Source organism: Ochotona curzoniae, unplaced genomic scaffold (genome assembly GCF_017591425.1).
Source record: "Ochotona curzoniae isolate NIBS_2020 unplaced genomic scaffold, NIBS_Ocur_1.0 contig_2294, whole genome shotgun sequence".
Lineage (NCBI taxonomy): Eukaryota > Metazoa > Chordata > Mammalia > Lagomorpha > Ochotonidae > Ochotona > Ochotona curzoniae.
The window spans coordinates 2,220,300-2,235,069 of NW_024465405.1; the positions used below are offsets into that span (position 1 = coordinate 2,220,300).

General features: G+C 43.9%; 1 protein-coding gene and 1 pseudogene across 1 annotated transcript; both read left to right on the forward strand.

Moving 5' to 3' along the window:
* Positions 1 to 306: 306 nt before the first annotated feature.
* On the forward strand, positions 307 to 11,791 carry LOC121151174 (annotated as a pseudogene).
* Positions 11,792 to 12,410: 619 nt separating this feature from the next.
* On the forward strand, positions 12,411 to 13,328 carry LOC121151176 (UDP-glucuronosyltransferase 1A9-like). The gene has a single exon (XM_040972427.1). It carries the CDS (start codon positions 12,411 to 12,413, stop codon positions 13,326 to 13,328), a length of 918 nt encoding a protein of 305 aa, XP_040828361.1.
* The last annotated feature ends 1,442 nt before the right edge of the window (positions 13,329 to 14,770 follow it).

The window sequence follows — 14,770 nt, forward strand, 5'->3', positions numbered from 1 at the left end:
ACCATTCCCAGGGTTTTCGGTGTTTGTTGCGTTCTTTTTCTTGTGTTTGTGTTTGTGTGTCCTCCAGATATAAAGTCATCCCTTACAATCTGTTGCTTAACTCATAATGCCAGGAAGGTGTGTTCTTTCCCGTGCAGCAAATATATGCTAATCCTTTGTGCAAACATTCAAGCTCATGTCCAAGTAAATGGCATTCATTTCTCATGTTGTCCAAGTAAATCATTGATATGTATGTATATTAATACATATATCTCACAGATATCTATCTCTCACAGCTAATGATTGACTATGTATATGGGCTATGTGAAAACACACCCTTTTTATGGGAAGGGTTTTATATCAGTTTTTTTCTGCCAACCACAGTTCTCAGCTGAGTCTCCCAGCAGCTGGGTTGCTAGAGCCACAGCTCAGCAAACGGTTCTGCAATGAAGACAGGTCTCCTTCCCCTGTGTGTGTGCCTGCTGCTGGCCTCTGGCTCAGGTGAGGCAGGCAAGCTGCTGGTGGTCCCCATGGATGGCAGTCACTGGTTTACCATGCGCTCGGTGGTGGAGAAGCTCATTGAGAGAGGGCATGAGTTGGTTGTTGTCATGCCAGAGGTGAGTTGGCAACTGGGACAGTCCCTGAATTGTACAGTGAAGAGCTACAAGACGTCTCACACCCTGGAAGACATAGACCGTGCAATGAAGGATTTTGCTGAAACTCAATGGAAAGATCGGGAGAACAACATTGTCTATCTGTGGAAGGGTTCAATACACAATTTGTTTGAACTCTTTTTTTCGCATTGTAGGAGTTTGTTTAATGACAAGAAATTAGTGGAATATTTGAAAGAAAGCTCTTTTGATGCAGTGTTTGTAGAACCTTTTGATATGTGTGGTTTAATAGTGGCCAAATATTTATCGCTGCCATCTGTGGTGTTCACCAGGGCAGTATTTTGCCACTATATTGAAGAAGGTACACAGTGTCCCCATCCTCTTTCTTATGTTCCTCTGAATTTTGTAAGCTTCTCAGATGTCATGACCTTCAAGGAGAGGGTTTGAAATCATATCACTCATTTTCATGAGCATTTATTTTGCCACCATTTTTACAAAATTACCCTAGATTTTGCTTCTGAAGTTCTCCAGAAGCCCGTCACACTCTATGACCTCTTCAGCCACACCTCAATCTGGCTGATAAGAACTGACTTTGTGTTTGACTATCCCAAACCTGTGATGCCCAACATGGTCTACGTGGGGTGGTATTAACTGCCACGAAGGGAAACCTTTGTCGAAGGTGAGTTCCAGCTCCTTTAGCCTGGAAGGATCAGCATTTTTACATTATGTTAAAGTAACTACTGTTTAGCTGTGATTTTTTACTTACTGTTGTTGTTTCTGGCTGACTAATATGCTTTGCATATTTCTTCTTAACCTATCAACCAATGTTCCGATTTTTTTTCATTGATTGACTTGTATATGTATGCCCTTGTATGTGCTTACCGCATAAGTCTAATTCTGCATCTTTTTATATTATTTAAAAAATCTTTTTATTTATTATTATTATAATCATTTTATGACATTGTTAAAAAGGCTCCTCTGATTTTCCTTATCCCCTCCCCAATTCTCCCTCCCACCTAGTTCCTCTATATCATTGCTCATGTATAGTTCTTTATACACAGTCATATGTCCATCATTGTGGGCATGGACAATGGCAGAGTGTCCAGCATCCTATTGTCAAGATATAGTAAACAGTTTAGTTGTAAATCCATCTTTGTCTGGAAGTAGAGATGTCTACTGGATTGTGTGCTCACATCTGGATTTGTTAATCTCCATTTCACAGTTACTGTACATCACTTTAAATGAAAAGTCACAGTACAAAATCAACGATAGGAAGAAAATAGAAATTTACAATGCCATTAAGTTAAATTATATGTTACCAGACATGAGATTCTCCATTACACAGCTACTATACATCCTCTTAAATTAAAAGACACAAAACAAAATCAACATCAGGGAGAAAAGAGAAATTAACACCACCATGAAGTTAAATAACATGCTACTAAATGACTGAAGTGTAGCCTAAGAAAAGAACAAGATAATCATGAACCTTCTTGAAGAAAATGATGCTACTGTATGATCTATGTGTCACTGAAGAATAATCAGAAGAAACTACTTTGAATAGATGAAACTAACAAAAACAAAAACATCAAAGTCCATGAGATAAAGTTTGCACTGATTTTTGTTGGTGAAATGTGTCTCTTCTAAACAACAAATAGATTGGTTTTGTTTTTAAATACAGTCTACTAATCCATGATGTTTGATTGAGCTTAAGCCGTTTACATTCAGGGTTAATATGTATGGATGGTACTTTTGTCCTGTACATTTTAGCAATGGGCCGTTCATTGGTTTAGTCTTCTGTTGTTATTTTATTGGGATGTTCTTCCCATTTGCCTTTGGTTTTGTTGGGTGCTATTCCTCTTCTCTGTCAGGAGAACATCTTGAAGTATCATTTGTAGGGCAGGTTTGAAAGAGGCAAATTCTTTTAGCTTTTCTTTATTCTGGAAGAATTTTATTTCATTTTCAAAGACAAAAGAAAGCTTTGTTGCATATGTTATCCTAGGCCAACAATTTTTTGCTTTTGGAATCTGGAATATGTCACTCCATTCTCTTCTTTCCTATACAGTTTCCTGTGAGAGATCTCCTGTGAATTCAATTGGCATTCCTTCATATGTCAACTGATTTTTTTCCACATGCACATTTAAGGATCCTTTCCTTATGTTCAATTGAAGAGAGCTTGATGATCATGTGTCTTGGTGAGGATCGCTTTTGATCAAGGCTGTTGGGAGTTCTGTGCCCCTCCTGGATCTTGTTTCCCAATTCTTTCTCTAGATTAGGGAAATTTTCCTTTATTATTCCATTAAATATATTTGTAAAACCAGTTTCTCTTTCTGTGTCTTCTGGGACTCTCTTAACTCTTATAATAGGCCTCTTAATAGTGCCTTTCAATTCTTAAATACTTTTTTTGGCCTGATTCAACTTTTTGTTTGCTTCCCCCTGATGGCAGGAAATATCTTTCTTTCCAATTCTGAGATTCTTTCTTCTGCTTGCTTCATTCTATTTTGGAGACTCTCCACTGTATTTTTAATTTGCTCTACTGTGTTCTTAATTTCTGATATATCAGCCTTGATTTGCTTTATTGCTGCTGTTGCTTGTGTAAAATATTCCTTAAATTCTTTGAACTCTTGTATGTGCTTCTCCTTGTTTATCAGAAGCTTTAAAACTAATTTTGTGAATTCTGTGTCCCCCATTTTCTCAATGTCTTCCTCTGTGAACTTTGAAGTTGGCATTGGGTTTTGCTCCTTTGCAGGGGAATCTTCAGTAATATTCATTGTGCCTCTGTGTCTTCTTTTGCTCTTGGTCATTGTACTTTCCGTTAGCAGAATCTTCCCCTTGGGGCAGCTTTCTAAGCTGTATCACCCACAGGTCTACACTTCGATTTTACTTACTGCAGTTGCTATCCAGTTCTTTGCTTGCAGTCAGTTGTGCCACTCCCTCCTCAAGTTCCATATCTGGGTTCTTACGTTAGATTTCCACCATGGTCTCTGTAGCCCCAGCTCCTGGATCACCCTTCTCCACCTCCTGTGATACCGTGCTGAGGCTGCACTGTTGTCTGCAACCTTTCTCCCACTTCCAGTTGGAACAGATCCCAGGCTTAGAGAGACACCAGGTGTCCTATACAGCTAGGTTGTTGGTGGTTCTGATCTTGCCGGAACGTTTTGGACGTTATTATTGGGTGCCACATGGACCTATTTTAACCCATACGATGCCACAGTCAGTATTATTTTGCTGCGGGACCAGTGAAATCCACTGAACTCTGAGAGTTCTCATGAGTTCAGCCAATGCACAGTTCGCTGTAGTCCCCTGCAGTCCTAAAACCTTTGCCACAGTGTACAAAATGGTGCCTGATGTTCCACTATTAGAGTTCTTGATCTGCTGGCCATCAGGTCTGAGGGCTACCCAGATCTGTCTTGGGTGGGACCTGTAGATGCCACGTTGATGCAGTTCACTGAGTCAGAAGAGTTCACTCCCAGCTCGTAGTATGTTCAGTCCTTTCCCTTGTCTTTGCTCCCTAGGCAAAATGGCACCCAATTAGGCTCCAGGGGGTTGACTAGGCTGTGAAATCCACCCTATTTTCGCACTTCCTGTCTGGCATCTGCCGCTCTGTCTCTGCTCCTGGTCAAATCAAACGGACCAGCAGGACAGACAGTTCTTTGTTTGGGTTCACCTCCCAAACTCCCAGTGAAAGTTCCTTCCCATCTGGTTGTTGGTCGAGTTTCGGCTGCTGGTGGAGTTCAGATCACCGTTAGCTGAATGCTACTGGATTATCAGTCATTGAAACACCACACCATTGTGTCTGCTGCTTTCCTGTGTCTGTCAGTCTCCAGGTACCCACCTGCTGTTGTTCTGTCTTCTCCTATTTCCTGGAATGTGTCCTCTCTGCTTCATCCTGATTAAATGTTTCTCTGCCCATTTAAATGTGTCCTTACCCCATTCCGCTATCTTGATCCTCTCTAGTTCTGCATTTTAAAATGGGAGATTTGGAAAAACAGGAAAAAAAAACAGTTTGAAGAATATTTTCATGTTGGTGCATCCTGATATATCTAAGGAGATTCTATTTGTAGTGTTGTATGCATCTGTTGGCGGTTTATTTGTTTATTTCCTATGTGAATTTGGTATCAGGATGGGTTTAAGGAATTTTATCAAGAAATTTCTCCCTGCCAATATATTGTAGACATCTTTATAAGTCAAAAATACACTTTGGAAGGAGCATACGAGACTGCAAAGACGTCTTTAGATGACCTGAGCTTGCTTCAAACAATTGATAAAGACAAGCGTTCATGCTTTCCTTCCTTTTGCTGTTGTGAGCACATCTGAACTAAACATTCCTCAGCACTCCATTTGTGTTCATTCCGTGGGGTTCTTGCTCTCTTCTCTGAAGGCAGAGTGGCCGTCGTGTCATAGTGTCCCAGGCGTTTTCATGGTGTAAGGTATTTTGAGAAAATTCTTGCCTCTTGTTGCTAAGCCTTGCCTTTTATGTATGAAGATTGTAGGTTTCTGTTCTTAGTTTTCTTTGCAAAAATAATGCTTGTAGTTGCCTCAGCTTTTGGTTCTTATTTCCTTGCTGTCAATCAGTTGACTTCCAGCTTCTACATGACATAGTCACATAGTTTTGCAAAATTTCTAAAATTCTTTAATTGGTTTGTATATGTAGGACTTGTTTATAAACCCTTCTTATGTGAAGAAAGAAGTATTAAGTGAACATGGGATACATAGCAAACCATGTAGCTTCCAGCACATCCTATAGTGTGTTGATACAGTCAGCCTTGATTCATATTTTTATCCAACAAAGTATACACTAGGAGCTGAACATCCACATATTTCCGTTTTGCAAAATAAAAAAAAAGAGACATGTTTTCTAGTTAAAAATGAACAGAGTGGATTATAAGTAAAGTTTTCTCCTGCTGCTGCTCATGCTGAACCTGAGCAGAGGCTTTCATGTAGGCAGGAGAATTTAGACAAGCAGCAGCGAGTCACTCCCTAATAAACAGAAAACCCAACAGACTGATCCCCAGAGAGGCTTCTGAACAGATGCACACAGTAGGCATGCAGTAAGAACAGGGTGACTTTCAGTCTACTTCCAGCACACATCCCCTGTGTGTGCAGTGGAACCAGACAGCAACAGGAGAGGAGGTGATGCCATCACTGCACTAACATGTATGCACACACAGTATTGTATGAACTAACAAGTATGAACTCACACACACACATATTGGGAGTTCCAATAGCCTACATCCATATTAACCTGCTCGCTCCCATATCAATATTTCTTCAGAATTAGTGCTTAGAAGAGGCTCTGAGATAGAGATGGACTACATCACACCCAACAGAAGACAGCCTGACGATGGAGTGCAGATGCTAGCTTCAGGGTTGATTTTCACATGTCACTTTAAGGTTAATATTCCTTCAATTGATTCCCATGAGCATACCATTTGTGATCACGGAAGATTCAGGAATCGTAAGACAGGTGGTTGGGTGGTGTAACACCCTAGTTCAGAGGTGGATAAGTTTGTACCAGCAGAGTGAATGTTGCGATGAAATCATTTGGTTTTGCCCTCGCAGGCATTGACAGGAAGAAATAGAAAATCAATGCATATACAGCATGCTATCTTTTGTTGACTATTCCCTGTGTCCCGCAAAAGATGTTCAAAACATCCAAGTATGCCTGAGAGTAGCAGATCTGCAGCTGAAGGTAAAATCATCATTAGCCTGAAGGACAGAACCCCTGCCTCATGTGGCAGAAAAGCTGAGAATGTAGGGAGATTCCTGCTCAGCCTATTGGGGAACAGGGGTTTGCGATGGTGGTGTTCCTCCACTCTGCAACTCTGACACGTATTTCTGCTAGAGGGTCCCTGGTGCAACGTTTGACATGAGCTTGCTCCAGAGGAATCTGACTCAGAAACACCAGAGGCAGGTGTCTGCTTGGGAGGGAAGGGCTGCTCTGGCAACTGAGTGCAGGAGGAGTTCCAGAAGCAACAGAGCTTGGAGGTCCTGGGCTTGATTTTGACCCACCCACTCAGGGCACGAATGGGGAATAGCAGAATTTCTCTTGTCATGTCCTGGGTGTGTGGAGCTGGTGACCTTAAGAAATGACCTTGTTCTTTCCCTGAAGGTGGCAGTTAGTGCCACAGCTTGCTCAGGGAAGCTGGCAGAGATGAGATCTTCTTTCAGATGTTGGCAGAGGTTTGTCTAAGTGTCTTTTTATCCAGCTGATGGGAGTGTGAAAGTTGTTTTCTCTAAAATGCGGTGAGATTGCAATCTTAGACTTGTCAAATATATGCATGAGTTGGCTCTCTTGGCAAGAGCAGCCATGGAGGGCAAGTGGTAGTAGTGCCAGAGACTGAGCCTGTTCCTAGGGCGTCTCTCCCCTTTGCTCTGTATTGATCAACAGCATGTGCTACCCAGGTGTTGCGTGCAGGTCTGCTCTTTGTCCAGGGTGGGGCCCGGCTACTTCCTGGGCCGGCAGAGTTCAGGGAGCTGCATTGGCTCATGGTTGGTGTTTAGAAGTAGGGTCAGATACACATCCTTTAGTGATATGGACAGACTGCGAGCCACTGAATCATTCAGAGTTTTCAATATGTTGGTTACACACAAGGATAATTCAGCTTGTTCATGAAAACATTGCAATAAAAGTCACGTGCATTTTCTTTGCATGTTTAAAAGCCTCTTGTATGTTTATTTCAAAGCCTGATAAATGTATGAATTATCTAATAATTGACAGAGTTTTCTGAGATTTCTTATATGATAAAGGAGTATTTTTTTATATATATAGGTACAAATTCAAGCTTAAAACAAACAAAATTCCTTTTTTTTTTTTTTTAGTAATCTTACTTAGTGGATTAGGGTACAGATCATCAAGGGCTATAGAAAAGTTGGTAATGCCATTTTTTCTACAGTAATATCATCATTTTTCCTGCATCTGGAGGCTGGGGAGAAACAAACAGAAAAGCCTCACCCAGCCTCTCACCCATCTCATGTCCCTGATGTGAGGCACTCTCCGAGGGTCCTGCTCAAGCAGTTTTGATAGTTCAACAGTTCTGAATTGCTGCCAATGTCGCCGTTCCAATCGCGATGAAACCAATTCACAATCCACTGGCTGATAAAGTTTCTTCATGGTTGGGGTTCTGAGACCAGCAGCTCAGTTAGAGGGATCCCCTGAGAAACTTCATCTGAGGTGATCCCAGACCTGATTCTTGTGAGTTTGCCAGTCCAAGGTCCTGCTCAGTCTCTCCCCCCAGATTATGCATATGCTGGTCATTGCAACTGCTGGGTCAGTTCTGTTTCCAGCCCTGTCTTCCACATGTACCAATCAATGGGTGTAGTAGTCCAGCTCGATCCTACCCACTTCATATTTTGTACTCCCGCAAACCATGGGAGCTGCAGCTTATTTGCGGCGACTTCCCATAACCCCCACTAGACCTGCCCCCTACCCTGGTTCCCATGCATGCCAGTATGTACCACAGGCTTGTTCAGTCTGTTCCACAACCCATTTAGCTATCGTACATGTCAGTGGGTATTGAAGCCTAGTTCAATCCAACCAACCTACTATCCAACCCACTCACTTACTGGCAGGCACCTTTCTGTCTAGCCACCCCTGCCCCCTGTCCCAGTGTTTGTGCTCTCCAGTGGGAGTGGTAACCCAAGAGGGAGGTGCCCACTATTTCCCTATTAGGTCACTCCCACTCCAAGATTATGCACTCTTCAGGTGGTTCTGTGGTTTAGCTTGACAGAATTAGCCCCCCGTGCCAGCCTCTGCCATCTGATGCTGCAGCAAAGCCCAACCATCCCTCACCCACACTGATTTTTCCTTGCACCAGTTGAAACTGTTAGCCCAACCTGGTCCCTCCCTAATCTAGGTCCTATGACGCCCATAGGTGTTGTACCCCTGCCTGGTCTGGTCTACCCCCATCCCAAATCATGCTCTCCAGTGGGAGTGGCTGTCCAGCAGGGGAGCCCACATTCTCCTGCTGGCTTTGCTTCCTCCCCCCACCCCCCCAATTCTCATGTGTGCTGCTTTGGCACTGTAACCACATTTGGTATGGCTCACCTCACCTTGGCATTCCGTAACATGCATTGGTGTGTGTTGCGACTGAACCTGGCCTGACCCACACTGTATTCTGGTGCTCAGATTCACCAGTGGGTGATGTGAATGGGTTCAGCCAGGTCTGCCCCCCACCTATTCCATAAGTATAATGGTGAGTATCTTCCTATGGCCTGGTCTGGGTTGCTCCCTGTCGTGGTTGCTGTGCTCACCTGTAGGGACTGTGTTCTGACAGAGGAGTTTCGCAAGCTCCTCCTTAAGAACCTCTCCCTATGCCAGATCTTGCACGTACTGGTGGTTTCATGGGCCAGCCCTCATTGTTGGCCTTCAATCCGTTCCAGTTCTTGGTGTTGGACGTTTTGCTCATACATGTCTCAGTAGGGTTAGAGAGAGACCCAGCCTAGTCCGTCCTACATCTACCCAGGTTCCCCGAAGCACTAGATGGTGCTGGTGTCTAGCCCAGCTTGGTGCACCCAGCCCCAGTCCACAATTGTGCCAAGGGAGATTGCAGCCATATCCAGACAAGAATGTAACCCCCACTCCAGCCCCCACACCCTCCTGTGGGAATCCCAACCCAGCAAGAGTGTACTCTCACAGCTCCCCAGCCGAGTCTATTCCCAGTCCTAGATTATGCAGGTGCCAATGGTTGCTCTGACCCAGTTGGCTTAGCCCCTCACCTGTCTCAGCCTTTGCCTTCAATGCTGTGGCATAGTATCTCTGCCTCATACAGACCAGTTGGTGTAAGAGCCTAGATCGGAATGACATGTGCTGCATCCTGATTTCTGGTTTTTTTGTTTGTTTGTTTTGTTTTTTGTTTGTTTGTTTTTTTTTTTTTTGTGAGTTGAGACTTGCTTGGCCCTGCCCAGTGCATCCCCTTCAAGTTGCAGCTTGGCCCACTCCACATCCTATTTTAGGATGCACCTTTGGGTGGTGCTGCCTTGACCTGCCCAGATTGCCATCGGTTCCTTTACCCATAAGTGATGGCAGGTGCCATGGTCACTCCTAGCTTAGTCCATCGCCACCCCAGCTCGCAAGCTAACCTGTGGGACTTGTATTTCCACAGGGTTGGGTCTACTCTTCCCCCACAATTTACCCTCGGACCAGGTTCTCAACGTGTGCTGGTTAGTGTCCTGACCTTGCCAAATGTGACCAGTCCACTATTCCACCACCCAGTCAGGTAATGGTACCTAGCCCTGCCAAACAGGTCCCCATCTATAGCTTTTGAGTGGACTGGTGTGTGGCAGTCAATGATGCTTTATGCTAATAGCCCATCTCAGGATTCCTAATTTGGCTGGTGAATCAGTCTGGCCCAAATAGATCTATGGACACTTCCCTCCAAACCATCAGGTCCCAGTTTCCACACTTGCCCAAAAGTTTCATGACCCTGTTACTGGAAATCACCCAGAATTCATCTCTCACCTACACTAAAACTGGCCTTATTCATGGGTGTCCCTAGGCAGCAATTTATTATCCCAAACATCCCAGAGTTCGCCACTGGGCAGCCATTAGGCAGAGCCTGGCACCACTTGGTGCACTGGCTGCCCAAAGCCAAGGACCCGGTCCCTGCCTTCTGGCAGTGGCTTTGGGTTTAGTTCCTAGCTTTGGGTCCGGTCCAGCAGGGGCACCCCTCACATCCACCACACTTCAGGGAGCTTCAGTTGCCCCCGGCCCCAAGGCCCAAACCAAGAAATAAAATTCTGAAGGAGAAATTCAGATGTCAAAGAAGGGCCTTTGATGAGAAGGCCTGGATTACATCCTTTGCACAAATGAAGGTTTCATCAGGAGGTGTGTGGACAGGTGTGTTTTTCCTTGTCTGGGCCGGTGTGCGGGCTGTTTTGGATAGCGTGCCATGTCGAGCTGGAGAACTGAGGTTGTGATGAGAATTTCATCTATCTGTTGAGATGGAGTTGTTGTTGGGTAATGTTTCCCCAGTGATGTGAGTTTGTATATATGTGTGTGTTAGATGTAGTATGTCAAACCCTACATGGAGGTTTGACTGAGATCTCCTGTGAGAAAATATTGTTGTGTTTCCATGTGGGAATTACATCCAAGTCTGTGATGAAAACTTGACATCAGGACATCAGTGAGGGATCACCATCCTGGAGAACACTGCACTTGTTTGTGGGATGAGGAGCTGATGTTCCCTGCTTGAGGGTGCTGGCGATGTCAGGTGCAGCTGGATGGGGTGAGGTTAGGGCTGTACAGCTCTGCACAAGTCCTCTGTTCATGACTGCAGGTTTCATGTCTTTGTGTCCTGAGAAGACGTGGACAATGCCAACCTTCTTCAGTGGCCCAGAGCTTTGCTGTGTGCCCAGTCATGACATTGGTTCTGGGCATGCCATGTTCGCTTGCTTTGTTCCCTGTTATGGCATAGGTTTTGGACCTGCGGTGTTCACTGGCTTTGCTCCCTTCAGGCATCGTTCCTGGATATGCTGTGTGTTCTTGCTTTGTGTCCTATCATGGCAATGTTCCTGGATATGCCATGTTCACTTGTTTTGTGCTCTGTCATGGCATCAGTCCTGGACATGCCATGTTTGTGTGCTTTGTGCCCTATCAGGAATCGGTGCTGGACATGCCACGTTCACTTGCTTTGTGTCCTGTCATGGCAATGTTCCTGGACATGCCATGTGTGCTTGTTTTGTGCTCTGTCAGGCATTGGTCTTGGACTTCCTGTGTATACTTGATGGGAACATATGCTCTATTGCTGCTGGACAGTTTTTGATGTGTGTGTATGTGTGTGTGTGTGTGTGTGTGTGTGTGTGTGTGTGTGTGTGTGTGTGTGTGTCTGTTAGCTCCATTTTGTCCAGTGTGTAGCTGTCTTTTCGGTTGATGTGGTGTATTCTAGCCTTCTGGTATTCCTGTATTGCAATGTGTGTCTGGTTTCAGATGCTTCAATTCCCAGTTGATGTAGATAAGTGCTGTCTTGTTGGGAGTATAGGATTATTCTTTTTCATCATTTTATCCTCTTCACTGAATTGACATTGCCATCATTATGCAATGTCCTTACTATTTTTGTTGAGTGGTTTTTCGTAGTCAGTGTTATCTGATCAAAGGAGAGCTTCACTGCTCACATTTGGTTTCCTCTGTGCAGCACACCTGTTTCCATCTCTCAGGTTCAGTTCTGTTTTTCTCATTACATTTTCTTTTGCAGGAAGAATAATGAAGTCTAGTTTCCTTCTCCACTCAAGCACTCAGTGCTTGAGAATCTAATTGGATTGTAGATATGGAAGTCTGGAAATGGTGAAAAACACTCCTGGAAATGAATAAGTAGAGTACCAGTGTATCAACAGTGATGCTTGTGGGCAGTGTATCTACACTGATTGAAATTGCCAAGCTCCAGATCTTGCAATTTGCCCTTGGATCTCAATTTCTTTATAAACAAACCACCTATATAGTCAAGGACAAAAAGTGAATTGTATGTTTGACCAGATTTCCAATGTGCAGGTTTGTTAAGTACCATCTGCTTTTCATGTGTATGTGTGTATGTATTCTCAAGGTATAAAAACCAGTGCTTACACTCTGAGTGCAGATCTTGTATGCCATTGCTTAATGGAGCGATTGTTATATAATCTTGCCTGTGAAGAATTCAGGCACTTATTTTAGCAAATACTCTTCATTTCTCACTGTTCTTTGGAGAAAATCATTGGCTGTGTCATTTTTTTTTTCCTGGACTATGTGAAAACACGCCCTTTCTGTGGGTGGATTTTTTGTTTATTCCTTCCACCTTTAGTACACAGCTCAGAGTCCAATTAACGGTGTTGCTCAGGCTACAGCCAATAATGTCCACTGCAATGAAGACAGGTCTCCTTCCTCTGTGTGTGTGCCTGCTGCTGGCCTCTGGCTCAGGTGAGGCAGGCAAGCTGCTGGTGGTCCCCATGGATGGCAGTCACTGGTTTACCATGCGCTCGGTGGTGGAGAAGCTCATTGAGAGAGGGCATGAGTTGGTTGTTGTCATGCCAGAGGTGAGTTGGCAACTGGGACAGTCTCTGAATTGTACAGTGAAGAGCTACAGGACGTCTCACACCCTGGAAGATATGGACCGTGTGTTCGAGGATTTTGCCAGATATCAATGGAAAGTTCGAGAGGACAACTTATTTAACGTTAAGAAGGGTCCATTGTACAATTTATTTGAACTCATTTTTTCGCATTGTAGGAGTTTGTTTAATGACAAGAAGTTAGTGGAATATTTGAAAGAAACTTCTTTTGATGCAGTGTTTCTGGATCCTTTTGATACGTGTGGCTTAATAGTGGCCAAATATTTATCACTGCCATCTGTCGTGTTCACCAGGGGAGTATTTTGCCACTATCTTGAAGAAGCTACGCAGTGTCCCTATTCTCTTTCTTATGTTCCTAGAGGTCTGTTAAGATTCACAGATGTCATGACCTTCAAGGAGAGAGTTTGGAATCATATCACTCATTTTCAAGAGCGTTTATTTTGCCACCATTTTTTCAAAAGTATTTTAGAACTTGCTTCTGAAGTTTTCCCAGAGCCTGTCACGCTCTATGACCTCTTCAGCCACACCTCAATCTGGCTGATAAGAACTGACTTTGTGTTTGACTATCCCAAACCTGTGATGCCCAACATGGTCTACGTGGGTGGTATTAACTGCCACAGGGGGAAACCTTTGTCGAAGGTGAGTTCTAGCTCCTTTAGCCTGGAGGGAGTATTGGTTTTTTTTATTAATGCTTTAATTTAATTGTTCCAGTTTGAAAAAATGTACAGTGTGGATTTCTTATTTGGAGCATTAAACATTGTAAAGCTTTCTCACTGAGAGGTATGTGTCGCACTTCATCTCACAGTATGAATATTCAACCAGCATTTAAAAAGTGCTGGTTTTAGAAAATATATTATGAAACACACTGTGACATACAATTTTATGTGGGTTACCCAGACACCTTTGAAAATTCTATTAGTACTCTTGTTCATGTGTTTATATTTTATACGTATATATGTGACATGAATTTCCACATCTGTCTCATTAAAACAACGTTTGATATCAGAATAGATCTAATCAATCTAATTTTCATTTGCAATTTGTACTTGCCTACTAATCATGGGCAGTCATATCTACACAACATACACATTTGGTATGGTCTTATAGACAACAGGATGTCTTCAAGGAATCATTAATGATATCTATTCACCTAGCTCCTTTTTCCTGATACATGCAAAATTGTCCAAAACATTGTTCTGTCTTTCTTTTGTGCACAGTTGTGCTCAGAATCTTGCATGTACTTGCATTTTTCTACCAGTAGGCAGAGCCTGAGCTCTACAGTCATAATATCCAACACATTTATCACAGTGTAAAGAAGTTCGGGAACTTTTGCACAATTGTTGATGCCATGCAAAGAGTAATAAACATCCAAGTAACCCTGGCAGAAAACAGGTTCCACACCCTTGCAGAAAGCACCTCATTAACGTGAAGGACAGAACCCCTGCCTCATGTGGCAGAAAAGCTGGGAGTGTAGGGAGATTCCTGCTCAGCCCATTGGGGAAGAGGTGTTTGCGATGGTGGGGTTCCTCCACTCTGCAACTCTGACACGTATTTCTGCTAGAGGGTCCCTGGTGGTATGTTTGAGATGAGCTTGCTCCAGAGGAACCTGACTCAGAAACACCAGAGGCAGGTGTCTGCTTGGGAGGGAAGGGCTGCTCTGGCAACTGAGTGCAGGAGGAGTTCCAGAAGCAACAGAGCTTGGAGGTCCTGGGCTTGATTTTGACCCACCCACTCAGGGCACGAATGGGGAATAGCAGAATTTCTCTTGTCATGTCCTGGGTGTGTGGTGCTGGTGACCTTAAGAAATGACCTTGTTCTTTCCCTGAAGGTGGCAGTTAGTGCCACAGCTTGCTCAGGGAAGCTGGCAGAGATGAGATCTTCTTTCAGATGTTGGCAGAGGTTTGTCTAAGTGAGTTTTGGCCAATTGATGGGAGTGTGAAAGTTGTTTTGCTTAAAATGTAGTGAGATTGCTGTCTTCGGCTTGTGAAGGCAGTGAATGAGTTGGCTCTCTTGGCAAGAGCAGCCATGAGGGCAAGTGGTAGTAGTGCCAGAGACTGAGCCTGTTCCTAGGGCGTCTCTCCCCTTTGCTCTGTATTGATCAACAGCATGTGCTACCCAGGTGTTGCGTGCAGGTCTGCTCTTTG

What these genes read in the sequence shown, in the direction of transcription:
- LOC121151176 (XM_040972427.1), top strand. Translation starts at nt 12,411, where the DNA reads ATGTCCACTGCAATGAAGACAGGTCTCCTTCCTCTGTGTGTGTGCCTG.